Below are 23,633 nucleotides of genomic sequence, written 5' to 3' on the forward strand. Positions count from 1 at the left end.
TCTGAAAGTATTTGTATGGAGTGTAGCCATGTATGGAAGTGAAACATGGACGATAAATAGATTGGACAAGAAGAGAATAGAAGCTTTCGAAATGTGGTGCTACAGAAGAATGCTGAAGATTTGATGGGTAGATCACATAACTAATGAGGAAGTATTGAATAGGATTGGGGAGAAGAGAAGTTTGTGGCACAGCTTGACCAGAAGAAAGGATCGGTTGGTAGGACATGTTCTGAGGCATCAAGGGATCACCAATTTAGTATTGGAGGGCAGCGTGGAGGGTAAAAATCGTAGAGGGAGACCAAGAGATGAATACACTAAGCAGATTCAGAAGGATGTAGGTTGCAGTAGGTACTGGGAGATGGAGAAGCTTGCACAGGATAGAGTAGCATGGAGAGCTGCATCAAACCAGTCTCAGGACTGAAGACCACAACAACAACAATAACAACAACATTCACTATACAACCCCAAATCAAGGCTTTTACAATCAAACTGTGATTAGATCATGGACTTTGCTAAACTGAAAATTTCTCTCATTTTTGGCAGTTTGAGCAGGTAGCTGTCTTTTTATTACACATGGAATGCCATTAAGCAGTGGAGAGACAGCAAACTTGTATTATTTTTAACAATGGAAGCAAGAAGTGTGTGTGTGTGTGTGTGTGTGTGTGTGTGTGTATTTCTAAGGAACCAAACGGCAGAGGTCATTGGTCCCTAGACTTACACACTACTTAAACTAACTTATGCTAAGAAGAACACACACACCCATGACCAGGGGAGGACTCGAACCTCCGACGGGAATGGCCGCGCAGTCAGTGACATGGCGGCTTTAACCGTGTGAGCACTCTGCGCGGTGAAGCAAGAATATTTTATGCTAGTTATAGTATATCAATTTTCCCAAAAACCGTACCTGAAATGCAGACAGAGACAAGCTGGATGCCTTGCTGCTTCATTGCTGCAACAATGTTCTTCATCCCATCAGATAAGACAGTAGTTGGTTCTGTTAAACAAACGGATAATAACTAATTTATAACTTCAGCTTCTTATCTGAAAACATGAGACCAATCTGAAATTCAGTGAACATATAGCAGCTACTAGAGACCTGTGAATGCAATCTATACAAGTCAAGTACATTATTTGCTAAGACCCTGTTATTATTTCCTAAGTAATCCAGACCATACAAATTAAAAAATATATATGTGTGTGTGAGTGACTTGAAGAGAACTACCACAGCCCACGTAAAAATGGCCCCAAAGCATTTATATGAATACATTGCAATAACAGATTCTTACTGTGACCAAATGGAGAGAGATCTATGAGAGTTGCCCAGAAAGTAATGCACCAGATTTTTATTTCTTCTACAATTCTTTATTGAACATAATGACAATTACACACACAAAAGAATGGTGTTTTATCTACACAACGTATTTATCCATGTAATCTCCATCCTGTTCTATGGCCTTCCTCCAGTACAAAACAAGGATGTGTACGCCCTGTTGTTACCGATCCTTGTCCTGGTGGCGGAGCCAGTGCTTCACTGTGTGAATCCTTTGCTGATTGACAGATGCAGTGCCAACTGCCGAGTCATAATGCATCCATCCTCACAAATGACAACATCAGCTAGCTGCAACATACCAGGTGTGATAGCCACTGATGGTCTCCCCGACCACTGTAAATCGTGGAGCTCTTCCGGACCACCTTCTGATGACCTCACCCTCCGTGCCCAGTAACTAGCTGTACTTCTGTCAACAGCAGATGCTCCAAAGACTTTGCACAAGCGTTTGTAAATATTCCTCACAGTTTCTTTCAGTGGAGTGAGAAATTCAATGCCGGCACATTGCTTGTAATGTACATCACCTACAGACACCATTCTGTAACTGTTCTGCAGCTACACTATCTGTCAGAAGTGATGGAAACTTGGGATGCTCATTCAGGATACTTCAAATAATACATATGAACATTTCACATTTGTAGCATTGTTTTCAGCTGAGAAAAAAATGTGGTGTTTTACTTTCTGGGCAACCCTTGTACATCTACATCTATACTCTGCAAACCACCATGAGGTGAAAGGCAGAGGGTATGTCCCATTGTACCAGTTATTAGGGCTTCTTCCTATTCCATTTACATATGGAGTGATTGATTGAGTGCATATGTGCATGCAGTAATTATTCTAATCTTATCTTCATAATCCCCATTTACACAAAATGTTTTATTAACACCACTTACCTAACGTAGACATGTTTTAGCATGTAATAATCAACAACTGTGCCTTCACTATCAGACTATCCACATATGATAATTGCAGATAACTAGATATAGATACTATACCAGAAGTCCTAAATGGAATAAAAACACTTAAAGAAGTAAATGTAACCACTTGCCTTGTAGGTGAGGCATTGAGCGCACACAAATCCACATATTGTAAACTTTTGTTTCAATGAAAACTGGAAACTTAGTTTAGGAAACTTTTTTCTTCTTCTTTTTCCGGATGATTTCAGCTACTTTTAATCTATTTTTTATTCATTTTTTTAAGTTTGCATTTATTTCTCCTGACAAGATTAGGGTCTTCAAGCCCTCTCTTGATCCAACCAGACTTCCTCAGTAAAACATCGCTGTACATCTCATACAATAAACGTATATAACAATAATAATAGTAATAATAATAATAATAATAATAATTCTGCCTTGCTCTGAACCCACTATCCAACATGCTAAATAATACAAATTATGGATATAATGTTACTGGAACATACCAACACAAAAGCACACATTTGTTATACATGGATGATCTAAAACTACTGGCAGCAACAAATCAACAACTCAACCAATTACTAAAGATAACAGAAGTATTCAGCAATGATATAAATATGGCTCTTGGAACAGGCAAATGTAAGAAAAATAGCATAGTCAAGGGAAAACACACTAAACAAGAAGATTACTTATTGGATAACCACAGCGACTGCATAGAAACGATGGAAAAAACAGATGCCTATAAATATCTAAGATACAGGCAAAAAATAGGAATAGATAATACAAATATTAAAGAAGAACTAAAAGAAAAATATAGACAAAGACTAACAAAAATACTGAAAACAGAATTGACAGCAAGAAACAAGACAAAAGCTATAAATACCTATGCTATACCAATATTGACCTACTCATTTGGAGTAGTGAAATGGAGTAACACAGACCTAGAAGCACTCAATACACTTACACGATCACAATGCCACAAATATAGAATACATCACATACATTCAGCAACAGAAAGATTCACATTAAGCAGAAAGGAAGGGGGAAGGGGATTTATCGACATAAAAAAAACCTACATTATGGACAGGTAGACAATTTAAGAAAATTCTTTATAGAATGAGCAGAAGCTAACAAAATACACAAAGCAATTACTCATATAAATACATCGGCTACACCATTGCAATTTCATAACCACTTCTACAACCCTTTAGATCACATAACATCAACAGATACAAAGAAAGTAAATTGGAAAAAGAAAACACTACATGGCAAGCACCAGTATCATCTAACACAGCCACACATCGATCAAGACGCATCCAACACATGATTGCAATACAGGATCAAACAATAAACACCAGATATTACAGCAAGTATATTATTAAAGATACCAATACCAGAACAGACAAATGCAGACTTTTCAAACAACTAATAGAAACAGTAGATCACATCACAAGTGGATGTACAATACTAGCAAATACAGAACACACCAGAAGACATGACAATGTAGCAAAAATAATACATCAACAACTTGCCATAAAACATAAACTAATAAAACAACACGTTCCCACATACAAGTATGCACCACAAAATGTACTGGAGAATGTTGAATACAAATTATACTGGAACAGAACCATTATAACATATAAAACACCACATAACAAACCTGACATCATACTTGCCAATAAAAAGAAGAAATTAACACAACTAATCAAAATATCCATACCCAATACAACAAATATACAGAAGAAAACAGGAGAAAAAATTGAAAAATACATCCAACTGGCTGAGGAAGTCAAGGACATGTTGCATCAGGATAAAGTTGACATTATACCAATTATACTATCAACTACAGGAGTCATACCACACAATACCCACCAGTACATTAACGCAATACAGCTGCATCCAAATGCATATATACAACTACAGAAATCTGTAATTATTGATACATGTTCAATTACCCGAAAGTTCCTAAATGCAATGTAACATATACCATACAGTTAAAAGGTCCGTGTCACTTTCCATTTTTAATCGGACATAACGTCTGAGAAAGGAAAGTAATAATAATAATAATAATAATAATAGATGCAATAATAATAGATAATAGAAACATCAGCCTAATTAACACTGTGTTAATATGACAAAGGAAAGTCCTTGGTGGAATATTAATGATTTAAGGAGTAATGTTATTAATGACATCTAAGAATGGTATGACAGTACAAAAGGGGTCCAATCTGGATAAGTTGACTGATCCAGAGGCAAGATGAACTAGATACAAAACTGCATCAACTGGTTCTATAACTTCATTGTCACTTTGTATTGTTTTAGGTGAAGTGATAAGATAAAGAATGAGGAGAATTGGTGCAGAACTGATGAAAAAAGGAACTTTTGGAAAACATAGGCGAGAAAAAGGGACAGGAAGAAAGGACATTTGTTAAGACATCATGAAACAACTTCCATGGGACTAGAGGAAGCTGTAGAGGGTAAAAATTACAGGGGAAGACGGAGACTGGAATACATCCAGCAAGCAACTGAGAACATAGGATGCAAGTGCTACTCTGAGATGACGTGGCTGCCAAACGAGAGAATTTTACGGTGGGCCATATCAAGCCAGCCAGAAAACCCATGATCCAAAAAATGGTGGGATACATCAAGCCAGTTAAAAGACTAATGACCCCAAAATGTATATTACTTCGATTATAAGTTTTGGGTCAACTTTCTGTGATAAGTTCCTGCATAGTTGAAATTTATTTGCACTGGCCACAAATAGCACAATGCCATCAGTAAAATGAATGTGGTTCAGTTATCTTCTACAACCTTGTTTTCTTTCTCCTATTTCCCCGTTTAGGTGTCTAAAGACTTTCTGTATTGTGGCCAAGAATTTCATTGAAAAGGAACCTCTGTGCTTAATTCCTCATTTACTTCTGAATTTCCCACAGTCAATGAAGTCTAATGAAAGCTGCAGTATTGAAGTATATTTTCTTCGGTACACTAATTTTCATTGGCTGTTAGCACAGATTTTGTTGGCCATTGTTTTCTTATGTACTACTTGGACAACGACTCACATAAACTTTCTTTGAAAAGTTGAGTGCCATCTTGGTGACATGCATGCCTGCAGATGGTCTGTTTTGTCTGTTTTCTTTCTTTCTTTTTTTCTTTCTTTTTTTTAAAAAAAAAATGTTAGAAACCTGTTTCCCAAGAATGTTTTGAGCAAAGGAAATCACTACATACAGCAACCTGTATAATGGAAATAAAAGTACACCTGTATTCTCAGTTCAGTTTAGTAGAACCGACTGTTTTTCCAACCATGAGAAAGACAGTGTGGATTTTGTACACTGTTCAGCTGGTTAAGATGCCTCAAAAGATAATTTCTTGTTTATACTGTGAGCGTATTGCCACACTGAGATAAGAAGAGTTACCAGTAAAGGAGTCACCTGTTGATTTTGCAGCACCATTCAAACATTCAAATGCTATCTTGTGACACAAAATACTGATGATCTCCCTTCTAGCAATTTCCTGTGGTCAACAATACCAGCTGATGAGCACTGCCAACAAATTACGTTTAGCTGCTACCTTCAGGGGAATGCAACATAAACGTGTGCTGCCTTTTTGGGAGTCATGTGGAAGGACTGTGTAAACCCAGACAGTATGATTAATTTAGCCACTAGGAGCCTATTACGAACAACAGTACAAAGCCCTCAGCACTAGTGTGTGAAGCATGTGAGCACAAAGGAATACCTGAAATGAAAGCATTAACAATGGTGACAGGTTCTCTTCACCAATGAGTACAGGCTTTGTCGACACCCGATGATCATCACAGAAGAGTGTTGAGGCAGACAGACAGTGATGCATGTCTCAGGCATGTAGTCCCACAGATTCAGCAAGGGGGTGGAGCAAGAGCAATTGCGTTTTGTGCCAGTATCATGTACAGAGGTCTGACACCTCTCATCAGCGTTAAGAGTAATTAGAGGGTTCTTCAGCCCTACAGTCAACATTTTAGTTACGCATTCGTCTTTCAAGACAATGAAGTATGAACACACCATGTTCACCTTGTGGATGCTTTGTTCAAGTGGGCAGGAACCGAATGAAAGAAACTGTTGCAGCATCATCTGACACTAATCCAAATGAGCATGTTTGGAACCAGTTGAAACTTGCTGTGTGTCACTGCAGGAACTCTCCTGACAGTGGATGACCTCAAGAGGGCCGCTGTTGAAAAGTGGGCCAGGCTTGAGCAGTGTCATCTCTACCACCTCCTGGGTAGATGCCACACATCAGACAAGCATGGTACAATGCACAAGAAGGGAAACATGGTATTAAATGTTACCCAGCAACAATTTTTCTTTTGCAGAGATGCAGTTTTAAACAGGTTGCCTTTATTTTCTATAGTTTTGAGCACTAAAGGTTTCTCAATCGTTGTTACAGAAGAGGACAAAAGGGGTGGGAGAATTAACGACCCTTCTCAGCCACTACTTTCGCTGCTACTTAGCACAGTTTTCAATAGAGCACATGTCTCATGAATTCCTGAAATTTTCTTAGCTGTTATGTGTACCTATGTGGCATCCATAAATCATCTACAGGAGAGGGGTCCTTACTCATTTTTATTTGTTTTGTAAATAAAAAATGCCATTATTTATTTACAAATATTTGTTTTGTAAATAAAAAAGGCTTTTTTATTTACAAAACAAATATTTCTGTGCTTGTTGCGGAGGATGACCACACAAACAAACTTGTTACTTAACTTTATCCATTGTTTTCATTCTGGAACTTCCATTTGTATAAGTCAACCCAAACTATGGAACTAATTGGCATCTTAAAAACACAACCATTCCTGCATAAAAGGGACAAACATAAGAATTAATATTTTGTCACTGTCACGGTGCTAGCAGGTGAAGAACTCATTTAAAGGAATGAGGCTGGAACAGGTATTTGTCTGTGATTCTGAAGGAACCACATGAGAATTCATCTTAAATAATTTAGCAAACCCTAGTGTCATACATTCCTGAAAAGATGCTGGTGTTAGCCAAACAGGACCATTCTAAAGACTGAAAAGGACGCATGTTATAACAAAGTAATTAACTAACCTGTTTCACAAACTTTTAAGAACTGAGAGAATAATCATTGTAAGCCTAATATAAAATTAGATGTAATTGCCACTACAGTCAATATCATCATCTTGCATTCTATGGAATTACTAAAAGTGGCTGCTGTAAAGTGGCAGGCAATAGCAGCAGTAAGCAGAAATCATTTGGCTTAGAACTATACAAAGAAATTTACTGACTGAGTGCCAACACTATATAACACTGTAGCAGGTCCAAGGAATCCAACCAAACACTGAGGAGGCATCAGTCAGTTCATTTCCCTGAATGCTCACAGGCTCTAGTAAGAAACTTTATGCAAAGGAATGTTTCTTATATGGACTGGACAGATTTGTGGTGGTGATGATGATGATGATGATGATGCCTGTGATTTTGAAGGGCTGCGGTTACTATAGCCAAGACAGTGTAAGAAGATCCCTGACTGCTCACAACGCTGTTGCCAGCTTTCAACTGTGAAGCACTCATGACTGCAGGTGAAAATAACATTTGTCTACAGAGCTGTGACAACACTGAAGAGTGCCACAGAGATGTTTACAAAATCACGTAACATTGTTGGTTGAAGTCTGTGAAGCTGTTGCATCCAGCCCACACCACTGCAACTGTCAGCGATCAATTTGTGCCGACTCAACTATTGTCTCTCAATCCTCTCACAGTGTTCAAAGGCATTTAGGTATGAGACACTTTTTTATTCATATTAATAATGCTATAATATGTTCTGCATTTTGTACATGAATGGTCAATTAAATTAATAAAATTTAACTGTCAATGAGGCAAACTTAAGATCATCGTGTAAAAAGTTAAAACAGCTAAATATATAGTTTGTATCTATTATGTCCATGAATAGGTATAGAAACGTATTTTACTGTATAAGGTACATTGAGGAATGAAGAACTGACTGTATAGTGCTTCAGAGTTAGTAGAGGCCTCACTGCTCACTTCCCTTCCCTAAACTGACATCTAACAATGGTGACTTTAAGTCTTGTCGTAATAGCAACCCCTTCATGAGAAGCAAAGTAAATGGTTTATGATTGTTACTTCATCCAGTAGAAACTGTGGTACATTTTTCTAATTTAAACTAATGTCACATGTATTGGACAGTTGTGCCATCTTTGAGGGTGTGATGGAAACTTTAAACTGCTCCACATATGCACCCATTGCTGAGAGGTAAAAAAAGAGATGTTTTTTTGTTCATGTCAGGTTCAGGAATGAAGAACTGGATGCTGCCTCAGTGCAAGAAAAGTCCATTCCTTCATAGGAAGTGTGTAGTACATGGCTTATGGCTGTTTCCCCAAATACCTGCATCTAGTGATTTCCAACTGACGTCACACATATTGTGCAGCTTTGCAATTTTAAACTATATGCAGAATCATTAGAGAAGCTCCATACATCCTCTGTTAGAAGTTGCTTTACCATAGTACAATTTTTGTTATGTCCAATTCGAAGACAGTATAACGCAAGACCTTTTCTGTTCTAGCGTCAGTGCTAAGTCGTCAGACCTTGGTGGTATTTTTAATTGTTCATAGACAGTTACGTCATGAAAGACGGTTGTATACATGGAAGAAGCCTGGAGATACTGACAGGTTTCAGACAGATTATATAATGGTAAGACAGAGATTTAGGAACCAGGTTTTAAATTGTAAGACATTTCCAGGAGCAGATGTGGACTCTGAGCACAATCTATTGGTTATGAACTGTAGAGTAAAACTAAAGAAACTACAAAAAGGTGGTAATTTAAGGAGATGGGACATGGATAAACTGACTAAACCAGAGGTTGTACAGAGTTTCAGGGAGAGCATAAGGGAACAATTGACAAGAATGGGGGAAAGAAATACAGTAGAAGAAGAATGGGTAGCTTTGAGGGATGAAGTAGTAAAGGCAGCAGAGGATCAAGTAGGTGAAAAGACGAGGGCTAGTAGAAATCCTTGGGTAACAGAAGAAATATTGAATTTAACTGATGAAAGAAGAAAATATAAAAATGCAGTAAATGAAGCAGGCAAAAAGGAATATAAATGTCTCAAAAATGGGACTGACAAGAAGTGCAAAATGGCTAAGCAGGGATGGCTAGAGGACAAATGTACGGACGTAGAGGCTTATCTCACTAGGGTTAAGATAAATACTGCCTACAGGAAAATTAAAGAAACCCAGTTCTAAGCAAAGAAGGGAAAGCAGAAAGGTGGAAGGAGTATATAGAGGGTCTATACAAGGGCGATGTTCTTGAGGACAATATTATGGAAATGGAAGAGGATGAAGATGAAATGGGAGATATGATACTACGTGAAGAGTTTGACAGAGCACTGAAAGACCTGAGTCGAAACAAGGCCCCGGGAGTAGACAACATTCCATTAGAGCTACTGACAGCCTTGGGAGAGCTAGTCCTGACAAAACTCTACCATCTGGTGAGCAAGATGTGTGAGCCCGGTGAAATACCGTCAGACTTCAAGAAGAATATAATAATTCCAATCCCAAAGAGAGCAGGTGTTGACAGATGTGAAAATTACAGAACTATCAGTTTAATAACTCACAGCTGCAAAATACTGACGCGAATTCTTTACAGAGGAATGGAAAAACTGGTAGAAGCCGACCTCGGGAAAGATCAGTTTGGATTCCGTAGAAATGTTGGAACACGTGAGGCAATACTGACCTTACGACTTATCTTAGAAGAAAGATTAAGGAAAGGCAAACCTACGTTTCTAGCATTTGTAGACTTAGAGAAAGCTTTTGACAATGTTGACTGGAATACTCTCTTTCAAATTCTGAAGGTCGCAAGGGTAAAATACAGAGAGTGAAAAGCAATTTACAATTTGTACAGAAACCAGATGGCAGTTATAAGAGTCGAGGGACATGAAAGGGAAGCAGTGGTTGGGAAGGGAGTGAGACAGGGTTGTAGCCTCTCCCCGATGTTATTCAATCTCTATATTGAGCAAGCAGTGAAGGAAACAAAAGAAAAATTCGGAGTAGGTATTAAAATCCATGGAGAAGAAATAAAAACTTTGAGGTTCGCCGATGACATTGTAATTCTGTCAGAGACAGCAAAGGACTTGGAAGAGCAGTTGAATGGAATGGATAGTGTCTTGAAAGAAGGCTATAAGATGAACATCAACAAAAGCAAAACGAAGATAATGGAGTGTAGTCAAATTAAATCGGGTGATGCTGAGGGAATTAGATTAGGAAATGAGAAACTTAAAGTAGTAAAGGAGTTTTGCTATTTGGGGAGCAAAATAACTGATGATGGTCGAAGTAGAGAGGATATAAAATGTAGACGCAATGCCAAGGAAAGCATTTCTGAAGAAGACAAATTGGTTAACATCGAGTATAGATTTAAGTGTCAGGAAGTCATTTCTGAAAGTATTTGTATGGAGTGTAGCCATGTATGGAAGTGAAACGTGGACGATAAATAGTTTCGACAAGAAGAGAATAGAAGCTTTCGAAATGTGGTGCTACAGAAGAATGCTGAAGATTAGATGGGTAGATCACATAACTAATGAGGCAGTATTGAATAGGATTGGGGAGAAGAGAAGTTTGTGGCACAACTTGACAAGAAGAAGAGATCGGTTGGTAGGACATGTTCTGAGGCATCAAGGGATCACCAATTTAGTACTGGAGGGCAGTGTGGAGGGTAAAAATCATAGAGGGAGACCAAGAGATGAATACACTAAGCAGATTCAGACGGATGTAGGTTGCAGTTGGTACTGGGAGATGAAGAAGCTTGCACAGGATAGAGAAGCATGGAGAGTTGCATCAAACTAGTCTCCGGACTGAAGACAACAACAACAACAACAACAACAACAACAAGACAGTTACCTTGGGTAAGTTGAAATGCTTGCTAGCGAACTTCAAAGGGTTGTGGCTCTTTAGGTTGTGGAATAAAATGGGTCGACAAGGCCGGTTTAGCTTTTGATTAATCATGATTGCATTGTTTACTACACTTTGCTACCATCATATATTCAGAGGTGGTATTCCCACTTCCACAAAGAGGCTATTACTAGGGCTCATGCAGAAAGCCCCATTTACCATATACATTCCATTGTGGTGGATGATTTCTAATAGGGCTTGATGGACCGTGTTACTAAACCTGATAAGTTATAAAATTTTAATGAAACTGTTTAATCTACTACCTAAGAAATACTGCCGAGGAAACAGAGTGTTCAGTTTCTACATGCAGGTTGTTTTGAATTGTTGTATATGAAGTACCCATTTAAGTTTATTATTAAAAAGAAGTCCCAAAAACAATACTAGTCCACTTCTAGAAAAGTTGGATTTCCAAGAATAGTTCTGAATAAGGATGAGCAGAATGTATTCTACAAAAGTGCACAACATGTAATTTAATTGGCGAAAAGATGTATCCGCTGTTTCACGCCCACTTCCAAGCCTTTTGTATGGCTGTCTACCTTTCACATTACACTGTGCATACATATATGGAACAATAATATAAACAAAGATCACTGACGTATAATGCTAGTGTGGCTGCAGGCCCCATTGCATTTACTATGTCATTTACTCCAATTACAAACAGTGTGATGTTCATAGTTTATCCCTCTAGAACTCCATTTCCCTGCATGTCCTGATTCGAAACAATCTAAGTGATAAACAACTTTGTAGAAAGATGGGCAAACTTCCTCAAAAGCTCCACTTGTGCAGTATTTGTTAAATGAGATTCTGCTGTTGTGTCACATGTTTCATTAATAAAAGAATACTGCAAGCATATGACATAGTGCTCTAAGGCATCTCTGAACACAAACTTTAACTGTACGTGATGTTCAGTGATTGATAGATTTACACATTCCAAACACTTACAAAGTACAAATGTTAGGAAGAAGAGACTATTGCTGCTAGGTAGTGCTCATAGCAGAGTGCAGGCCCAGGCCCTAATTACCTGAAAAGTTAGGGAAGGAGTACAAGGTTTAGAGCCTTTGTGAAAGGATTTCACAAAAAATGATGAGGTCATAATAGTGGGCGGGATAGGGAACAGCTTAGATAGAGATGGTGTACAACATAGATGCTATCCTAAGCAAGATAGCTTCACCAACCGGGTGGCATCAATGTAAGAATGGTTGACCTGTTCCAGTGGCAAGATCAGTCTTGTTTTGGCAATGCTGTATTGTGAATCAGTGAAGGGTTGGAGATGGAGATGATGATGATGATGATGATGATATGACGACTGTTGAACCGGCATACATTGCACTGGTGTTGGTGAGGGCTACACTAGGCACAGCCTGCACCTCAACAGTACTGTGAAAGGAAGGCTGGTCGAGTTAATTAGAGAGAGTATAGCAGGTGGGAGGGGAGAGGGAGGCACGCTAAAATACCTGTTCATGGAATGAGGGCTAGGCCTTTTTAAGGATAAACAATAATATTAGGCTTTTATCCCTTAAGAGTATCCCAATCAGTTTTGAGAGTTCTTCATTGTGTGCACAGAAAGTAAAATGTACCACACTGGAGTGCACAAACCCCACAGAAATTTGTTCAGAATTATCTATTCCTCATCCAAATGTGGAGTCCATTTAAGATAAAGTACACAACCTTGAAGTTGAATTACGGTCTTCGAACAGCATGGTGGTATACATTACAGAGTACTGGTGTAGAGATAATGAAATACAGAATATTGTGCTATCTTCATAGAAGATCTGATCATTACTGGTGTACACAAATATTAGGCACAAATATTAGCCACTGCACTGCATTAACAGAGACAGACATCTATAAGGAGTTAAATCATTGTGTGTGTGTGTGTGTGTGTGTGTGTGTGTGTGTGTGTGTTCCCATCACCTGGTGGTAATGTGAACACTTTCTTTAACAAATTAACTGAAGTGCCAGAAAGAGCTCAGTCCCCAAAACTAACACAATATTACTTGGTGACATGGATATTAACACAGGATTGAGGGTGAAATTAGGAATATCTTCCTAAACATTCTGAGCACTTTTTGTACGGCAGAAAATTGTAAATACTGCTATTAACATGTGAATAAGTTCAGCATCAGTCTTAGACCTTTATAAAATCTTGACATTTCTGATTATTATTGTCAGATAATGAAGCTAAAGATGGGCTTGTTAAAACCCACAAAACTACAGATCTATACAAGGTTATCATGGTTGTTGTTGTGGTCTTCAGTCCTGAGACTAGTTTGATGCAGCTCTCCATGCTACTCTATCCTGTGCAAGCTTCTTCACCTACTGCAACCTACATCCTTCTGGATCTGCTTAGTGTATTCATCTCTTGGTCTCCCTCTACGATTTTTACCCTCCACGCTGCCCTCCAATGCTAAATTTGTGATCCATTGATGCCCCAGAACATGTCCTACCAACCGATCCCTTCTTCTTGTCAAGTTGTCCCACAAACTTCCCTTCACCCCAATACTATTCAATATCACCTCATTAGTTATGTGATCTACCCATCTAATCTTCAGCATTCTTCTGTAGCACCACATTCCGAAAGCTTCTATTCTCTTCTTGTCCAAACTATTTATCGTCCATGTTTCACTTCCATACATGGCTACACTCCATAAAAATACTTTCAGAAATGACTTCCTGACACTTAAATCTATACTAGATGTTAACAAATCTCTCTTCAGAAACGCTTTCCTTGCCATTGCCAGTCTACATTTTATATCTTCTCTACTTCGACCATCATCAGTTATTTTGCTCCCCAAATAGCAAAACTCCTTTACTACTTTAAGTGTCTCATTTCCTAATCTAATTCCCTCAGCATCACCCAACTTAATTCGACTACATTCCATTATCCTCGTTTTGCTTTTGTTGATGTTCATCTTATATCCTCCTTTCAAGACGCTATCCATTCCGTTCAACTGCTCTTCCAAGTCCTTTGCTGTCTCTGACAGAATTACAATGTCATCGGCGAACCTCAAAGTTTTTATTTCTTCTCCACGGATTTTACTACATACTCCAATTTTTCTTTTGTTTCCTTCACCGCTTGCTCAATATATATACATATATATTATAAAGGTGTGTAATTTTAATTATTGTTATGGTCTAAATACATTATAATTTATCAAAATTGTGTATTACTAATGTAAATTAGCTTGCCCATGTCATCTATAATATTTCTTCAAAGAATTTTCAGCACTTTTAGCGATTATCGTTGGTGTTGCTGGGCTGTGCCGCGAGCGAACGATTTGCAGTGGCGGCACATTTAAAAAATTGTTTTGCTATAAAAATAACCAAACCTGTAAATCGGGAGCAGGTAAAATTAGCAGTGAATTATGAAATATTTTTCTTTTACTGCGATCCTGAGGCTGACTGAATTTATTACTGGTTTTACATTTGTGCATTCATAGGCGGATAATTAACATTGAGTTGTTAATCTGTTGGTTCTTTCAATTTCTAAAGCAAATAACTTAAACGTATAGTGAAGTGTGTTTTGTCAATGATAATTAAACGTTCAGGTCGGCTTGGCAATATTTAAGCATGTTATGCTAACAGAGACAGTCTTGTGTTCCATAGCTAACACCAGGAAAGAATTCAGTAAATATTTAAAAAAACACTGCATTTAGAAAATATGTGCCAAGGCCGAAATACGTAAAAAATTTAATTTAAATAATTTTCATAAATGTTATTAATCAGTTAGTTTGAATTCATCAGCATGAGAGGGTTGCAAAGGTTCACGTAATTTTAAATGTGCTTAATTCTGTCTAAATGTATTTTTATTACCACACATAAATAAGGGGTTCTATAACAAAGTTTGTACTGAAAGAGTAAATAACAAAAACATTTAAAGCCATTTGTTCCCCATTTTCATCCATTCATTTTTACATAAAATATATATATATATATATATATATATATATATATATATATATATATATATATATATATATATATATCTTTTTTTCATCAAAACTTGAACTACTGTAGTAGGCATGGGCTTCGTGTCTATCTTGGCCACAATAATGCGTTCACTATGCTGTTTGTAGTAGCTTACTCGCACTCCTATTTTTTTTATTCATTATTAAACCTACTCCTGCATTACCCCTATTTGATTTTGTATTTATAACCCTGTATTCAACTGACCAAAAGTCTTGTTCCTCGTGCCACCGAACTTCACTAATTCCCACTATATCTAACTTTAACCTATCCATTTCCCTTTTTAAATTTTCTAACCTACCTGCCCGATTAAGGGATCTGACATTCCACATTCCGATCCGTAGAACGCCAGTTTTCTTTCTCCTGATAACGACGTCCTCTTGTATAGTCCCCACCCGGAGATCCGAATGGGGGACTATTTTACCTCCAGAATATTTTACCCAAGAGGACGCCATCATCATTTAACCATACAGTAAAGCTGCATGCCCTCGGGAAAAATTACAGCTGTAGTTTCCCTTGCTTTCAGCCGTTTGCAGTACCAGCACAGCAAGGCCGTTTTGGTTAGTGTTACAAGGTCAGGTCAGTCAATCATCCAGACTGTTGCCCCTGTAACTACTGAAAAGGCTTCTGCCCCTCTTCAGGAACCACACGTTTGTCTGGCCTCTCAACAGATACCCCTCCGTTGTGGTTGCAGCTACAGTATGGCCATCTGTATCGCTGAGGCACGCATGCCTCCCCACCAACGGCAAGGTCCATGGTTCATAGAATGTAAAATACATGTGTTTTATACGGCACTGGCAAATCAAACCAGGGATGAAGTGTATATGGAAAACAACATGGAGGTTAAGTTCTCTTTATTCTGCACTCTGTTTAACTAATTTTTGAGGATGCATTTCCAAAAATAGCCGCTTCTACAGCAGCAGCTAAGGAAACTGCAGGTATTAAAAGGTCCTCCTAGACAAGGGTTGCAATCTGTCCTGCTATATAAGGATAATCACAGTTATGGACCTTCTTGTCCCAGCATGTTAGCGCAAAATGTAAATGCAACCTTAGTTAGTTTTATTTATGTCAACACAGTCATCATTGCGTGTTGCGTATCTTGTATTGACGATCCAAGTACCTTCTAAGATCTAGCACCAGCATTTGGGAAAATACCAGACTTCTCCAGTAGTACAGGACTGGAGCTATTTAAGCAGCACCACACAGAAGAGTCAGGCCATTCCCACTGAAATAGCGATCTGACTGTTTGCTGTCTAATTAACTTACCTTATCATAGCTTATGAAAATGGAGGAAAGAGAAATTGTCACTTTTCACACGATTACACGAAAGGTTGGTCCTTTTTCAAGAAAGGACATACAAATCAGAAAGCGTTGTATGAGATTTGTAGCTGTTTCATCTCAGTAATTCATGGAGGTAAAGCAGATGTGAGGCATCACATTTCTATGAAGAATCATTCACATAGATTCGCGGTAGCATTGACATCAAAGTTTATATCTACATTCATGATTAAAGAAGATGTCCAGGAAAAATTGCTCGTTGCTGCTGCAGAAGTAACAACAGCTTATAAAGTTATCAAGCATCATCAGACCTTCAGATCTCTTCACTGTACTGTAAAACTTCAGAGGGCTTCATCGAAGCCGCAAGTAGAATATGTTTCATCAAATTAAAGAACTAGGAAAAAATGTGGAAGGTACTGAATGCCCTGCTCATATCTCCACAATACTATATCAAGTGCTGCTGGAGTCACAACTGTTGACATTGAAATAATCATCACAGAAATATTTAATTATTTTTCAATATATACAGTAAGGACAGAGAAGTTGAAAGAACTCTGCTTATATGCTGATGTCAATCATCAGACTCTTCTATCTCACTCAAAAACAAGATGGTTGTCATTAATGGCCGCAGTTGCAAGAATTCTTAGGCTTTGGATTACATTAAAACAATTTCTTGATGCTGAAGATGGGCCACCTAAAACAATTTCACATTTTTTTCAGTAGTCTGACCAGTGAAATATATTTCAAGTTTCTGCAGTCAAACCTAGCTCTGTTTGGAAAAAAATATATAAAAAGTGTGGAGAAGAATAAAGTCTCAGTAGCTGAAATAAGAAATATATTAATCAACACTCAAAGATGTCAGAATGAAAGGTACATTGCCAATTTTACTGACATGCAAACCAAGATGAATTTGAACAAATCAAAGAATGAGAACCGTAACTAAGAAATAATTTATTTGGTTTTCAAATCTGAAGAAGACTCAATGGCTCTCTATACCATAGCATTTGATTACTTAGAGAAATGGGCTATTTCTTTTAATAAATATCAAGTATTTGACTGAATGATGCTGTCCAAAAGAAGATGATTAAAAACACTATTACATACCTGACTAAAAATGGTGTCAAGATTCCAGGCAACAATTGTCTTCAGGAATATATGCATCTGTAGAGATGTTTAGAAACTAAGCACGACTTGGAAGAACGCAAGTCTAAACACTCCATGGAAGGAAGGTGCATTTACTTTCTCAAGGAACCCAAATATCCTGAATACAAATGCCAGCTGCTAAAATTAAGTGAGTATTTGTTTCCTATTCCCACACACAACGATACTGTGGAAAGAGTATTCTCACTGATGTCAGCCTAGCGGACTGATGAAAGAAATCAGTTGCTGTCAGGGACTATGGAATTAGTCTTACAGTGCCAATTTAACTCGAAGCTGGCTTGCATGGAGTTTTATAAATATGTAAAAGGAAAAAAAGAATTGCTGAAAAAAGTGATATCGTCTGAAAAATATGGTGTACCAACTACTTCTGCCAAAACTTGTTCCATGTAATTGTATTTTAAGTAAAAAGTAATTATATTAACTACAATTTTTACTTTATTTCTACACCTTCATCTCAAAGTCTCCTGACAGGGTCCCAGCTAGATACGGCAACCCTATCATAGATGCTTAAATTTGTCATATCTTTACAAATATTTTAGATTCCTTTTCATATATAACACCTGAGTGTACTGTTTGATGCAAAAAAATAATTCAATGACAAAATAACATATAATGCAGGGAATAAAATCAAAATAGTGGGGAATGTCGTAAAACAAGAAACTGGAAAGGGCGGATGCAAGTATAATGAAATACAAATCAAATTTGGGGATAGGAAAGTAGAAAATCCTCGAATTGGCAAATTTTGTAAATGACTATTTCTTTGGTATTGTGAAAAAGTTGCACCAAAGTCTGCCAAAAACACATGTAGCATCCACAATGACTTGCGCAGCAAGCACAATGATGCTGGTCCCAACTAAAGAGTTTCAAATCAGGAAGACAATACAGAAATTAAAAAATAAGAAGTCAGCAGGAATAGATGAGTTTGCTGTCCCTGTTCTGTAGATGTACGTAAGGACCATTCAAGCCCACTAATAAACATAATTAATTAATCCTTTAGTTCAAGTATTTTTCCAGAGTATCTAAAGCACACTTAAGTTGTGTCCTTACTAAAAAAAGGTAATGTGGAGAGTATTGTCACCTGCATTCCAGTTTCACTACTGTCTGCATTCTCAAAGATAACTGGATCAATCACAAAGGATAAACTAATGAATTACATGAATAAATATAACCTTTTTAATGAAGCACAGTTTGGTTTCCGAAATAGTAGAATTACAATGTCAGCCATTAAAGTTTTCACCAAAGTGGTACTTGGAGCATTTGGCTAGGATGACTATCACAGCCATATTCTTAGAATCATCCAAGGATTTTGAAAATTGGAAATCTGTGGTTAGGTGTTATGGGACCAAACTGCTGAGATCATCGGTCCCTAAGCTTACACACTACTTAATCTAACTTAAACTAACTTACGCTAAGGACGACACACACACCCATACATCTACATCTACATTTATACTCCGCAAGCCACCCAACGGTGTGTGGCGGAGGGCACTTTACGTGCCACTCTCATTACCTCCCTTTCCTGTTCCAGTCGCGTATGGTTCGCGGGAAGAACGACTGTCTGAAAGCCTCTGTGCGCGCTCTAATCTCTCTAATTTTACATTCGTGATCTCCTCAGGAGGTATAAGTAGGGGGAAGCAATATATTCGATACCTCATCCAGAAACGCACCCTCTCGAAACCTGGCGAGCAATCTACACCGCGATGCAGAGCGCCTCTCTTGCAGAGTCTGCCACTTGAGTTTATTAAACATCTCCGTAACGCTATCACGGTTACCAAATAACTCTGTGACGAAACGCGCCGCTCTTCTTTGGATCTTCTCTATCTCCTCCGTCAAACCGATCTGGTACGGATCCCACACTGACGAGCAATACTCAAGTATAGGTCGAACGAGTGTTTTGTAAGCCACCTCCTTTGTTGATGGACTACATTTTCTAAGCACTCTCCCAATGAATCTGAACCTGGTACCCGCCTTACCAACAATTAATATAATACCCAAGGGAGGACTCGAGCCTACGACAGGGGAAAGGATTTTGAGTGTCAACCATAAAATAGTACTAGACAAGCTACAAGCACTAGCCGTCAGAGGAATAACAAACAACTCATTTCAATCTTATCCTGAAAACAGGGTGCAGAAGGTTGAGTTCACAAATCTAATGACGATACATTTTTAGAACAACTGTCAGACAAGAAACCTAAACATAAGGGCTCCTCAGGGTAGTTATAGGGCCCAATTCTGTTCTTAACACATAAAGACTTCCTAGAGAGTATATGGCATGAAGAAAAAGTTCTCTATGCTGTTGACAGCAACATCAGAGTATTACATCAGAACTCATATTAGAGAAGGCAAATGAAACTCTCAAGGATGTTTACGATTATACAGCATATAGTAAATTAACACCGAACATAAAGAAAACAAACAGTGTGCACTTTAGCATGTAGAGGGACACAATTCTGATGCATTAAGCATAGGTGGTAAATTTATAGATGGTGTAATAAATGCAAGGCAAAAAAGAATAACCATCTGCATGATTTTCTCTTAGGGTTCCATCACCCATTTGACCACCTAATGTCTTGTGATGACATACTGTTCTCACATGCACTCAATTCTTAACTACAGGATTCAGTTCCAGCGATGGAAGACACAAAATACCGATACAGATTTCAAACTGTAGAAAAGGGCCATAAGAATAATAACTAGAACTAGTAGTCAGGCTCACTGTAAAGAACTTTTTAAATAAACTGGGTATCCTTACTGCACCAAGTGAGTACGTCCATACATCTACCAACCTGTTGTGTTTATCAGGGAAAACATTACTAAGTATTTCACTAATAGTTCTATGAATAATCATGGAACAAGACCAGTTTGAAGTTACATTCGCCAATGAAAACTAACGAAAAGCTAAAAATAGTAATTTTTTTTATCAAGGAACATAATTATATAATAAAGTGCCAAAGGAGATGAAAAACATTACTAAAATACATCTGTTTAAAAAGGCAGCTAAAACGTTCTTTATTAATGAAACATACTACACAAGCAAAGATTGCTTAGAGGATTCATAGTAGTGGTTAATAACAAATCATTCTGTTACACTAAAATACTGTAATTTTTTTGCAAGAAAATCATGTGCCGAGATCTATAGTGTATGATGTAATGTCTTGTCATTCTCCCGAGTTCAATGTCTCCCTCATCATGCTGACTCACTTTTTCAGTAGGACTTAGGAGAGGACAAGAGTCAGTTTACTGAATGGGCTATAGTTAGAGCAAGGAGTATAGGAGCAAGTTCGTGGTTCGGGTATCATCTGCAGGGGTCCTCGATGTGTGCAGTAAAGAAGAGTACAACTGCATTTACATCAAAGGTCATTGTACAATATGGACAAACCAAATGCATCACATCCTATAGGATGGAGCTCGCTTCATCCAGCCATCTTGATTTAGGTTTTCCCACGACACTTCTTGCAAAATGCCAGGAGGGTTCCCTTATCCAGGTCCTGACAGCCATGTGTTCTATCTTCTTAAACATACTTCTACATTCTGTGCATATTTATATTTTTGAGCTCTTTACTTTCATTGTATTATGATGAACAAATTGTATATCATAGTAAGAGTATTCCAGAATAAATAAATAAATAAACCAATCATCCTTGCCCAAATCAATTGCTGGATAGATAACTATTATATTCGCCAAGTCACCGCTTGATGAGTGGATTTTTTATCTATCCACTTATATTGCACTTTCAAAACTTGATTATTTTTATTGACAAATCAGTTGTTACGATGACTGGCCGACAGCTATTTCTATTTTTTGTGTCCTGGTTTTGTCATCGGTATTATGATAGTCTATACTGTGTGAGGGAAGTTCTCTTTCATGCTTCACTCAGTTAAAAATGTTTAGGATAGGTTTTTAATATAGTCACCAACATGTTTAAGTATTTGATTATGTATGTTGTCTGTTCCTGGATATGTTCCTGTACATTGTTTCAAAGCATTATTTAGTGCCCAGATTGTAAAGGGGGCATTTTAAGTTTCTACTTATTTTGAATTAAAATACAGGATATTATCTTCTGCTAAGAGGCACTGTACAGCGAGCATGGGATGGTAGTTATCGGATACAGACATTTCTGCATTGTATATTGCTGGAAGTTGCCTGAAATCAGAGGAAATGGTCTTAATTTCTCCTTTGTTGGGGATTCCTGGATCATATTAGCGTACTGCTGTAATTTGGTACACACTTGCATAGTTGGGGTATGTGCTTTCATAGAAGAAGTATATTGATCCCAACGTTCTTTCCTCCATTGTTTAACTTGATAATGCTTATGCCCACATTCTTTTGAACAAATGAAATTGTTGGTAGAGGGGTGAGGCCTACATTGTAGACTCCATCATTCTCCAATGACATCTGTGATCTCTCTGGACCACCATGGGACATGGTCTTTAAGTTATTGTGAACAACTACTTCGATTCGTTTCTTTGGCTATACCCTAATCTACATTTTAGCAGTGAAAGTATACCAGTTGGCCTTCCATAGTCATTAACATGGTAAAAATCATTGTGTTGTAGTATTGTGACTGATTCAGTAACTGTGCAGTGGTCGCCATCACGAAAGTCAACCTGAACAGTTCACTGTATCAAATGTGGAAAGTTACAGCTCTGACTGTCATGTCTATTGTAGAATAGGAGCCATAAGCAGTACTAAAATGTGTCGGAGGTCCTGAATTCATTCAGGACAGATCGAGATCTTGGTACTATTAGTCATTATCTCACTGTCTCGTGAGATTACGAGCATTTAATTCACCAGTTCTTCCATTCACTTTTCAGTCAGTTTTGTGTGTGTGTGTGTGTGTGTGTGTGTGTGTGTGTGTGTGTGTGTGTGTGTGTGTGTGTGTGTGTGTGTGAAGACAATTCTCATCATTATGTTGAACTCTAAAGGCTATTGATTCAAGTACAGTGTTCACAGGTATTTGTTCTTGAAAGTGTTTGATTTGACTAGTGTGCAAAATCTCCAGATACATACCCAATATTTATTATATTTTATTCCCAAGTGCTATTCATATTGTGGGATAATTTGCCATAAGTTTGAGTTAATTCCAGACTGTGATCGAACGTAATCATATCAATTCAACTGAAAAATCACTAAAAAAGTAGACGTGTTGTCAATGAATGTGAAAGTGATATGTATTGACCTGTCAATGTCTCAGTGCCTCCTGAGTGGTTGGCACAGTGTCCTGGCCTGGCAAAACCGACAAATTTATTCCATATTCTGCTCTTATCTTGTATTCTTCTTTGTTTCTCTGGAGGGACACAAAGTGTCTTCTGCTGTATCAGCTGGGAGATTCTAACTGGCTCTGTCAGAGTGTTAATCAAGGGAGATGGATATCTTTTTTAGAGATAATTTTTTGATCTGGTTGCATGTCTGTAGTTTATAACAAGTGGTGGAGATGATTTTGAAAATGTTGGACCAGGTGTGGTGGAAGCTCTGATTTTCCCAAAATTTTTCCTCGTGTCTGCTGCATGTAAGTGTCCTTACTTTTTTCTTGCCTTGAGGTATGATAGATAGTCAGTCTTAAATTTTATTCTTGTATTTTTTTCTTTTTTACATACTAGGAAATTTGATTAACACGGAAGATGGTGTACCAGAGAATTTACACATAGATGCAGTTGTTTTCAAGGACTGACATTATTAAGTGATCTTCCATAGTTTCCACATTTTGGTTCTGTTATTCAGTGACATGACACATATCCAAACTGAAAACATTGGAAACAACTCATGGGTGGTAGGCTATATGGTCAACCCTCACATATAGACCCACAACTTTTACTTTTTTCAGCACATTTCACTCAGACAACTTAGATGACAGAGCTTGTATCTATTCAGTTATTCTGGGTCTTTTTGTAAGTGCCAGACGAAATGTATGTCTCATTTTAGATTAGGCTCTTGGCTCCTTGGTTGTCCTGAATGTAAGCTCTCTGTGAAAGATAACTCCTTGAATCATAATCAGGCTTTTATGTGCCATAATTTTCACAGGTATGACTGCTAATTTT

General features: G+C 37.8%; 1 protein-coding gene across 1 annotated transcript in view; it reads right to left on the reverse strand.

Annotated features, from left to right (window-relative positions):
- Window positions 1-23,633, reverse strand: part of LOC126479740 (flavin reductase (NADPH)) — a 65,199-nt gene that overhangs the window by 33,714 nt on the left and 7,852 nt on the right. Inside the window, exon 3 of the mRNA XM_050103811.1 lies at window positions 905-994. Coding sequence (XP_049959768.1) covers window positions 905-994 — 90 coding nt within the window. The remainder of the gene's footprint in view (window positions 1-904; window positions 995-23,633) is intronic.

Source organism: Schistocerca serialis, chromosome 1, assembly GCF_023864345.2.
Source record: "Schistocerca serialis cubense isolate TAMUIC-IGC-003099 chromosome 1, iqSchSeri2.2, whole genome shotgun sequence".
In the NCBI taxonomy this organism is placed as follows: domain Eukaryota; kingdom Metazoa; phylum Arthropoda; class Insecta; order Orthoptera; family Acrididae; genus Schistocerca; species Schistocerca serialis.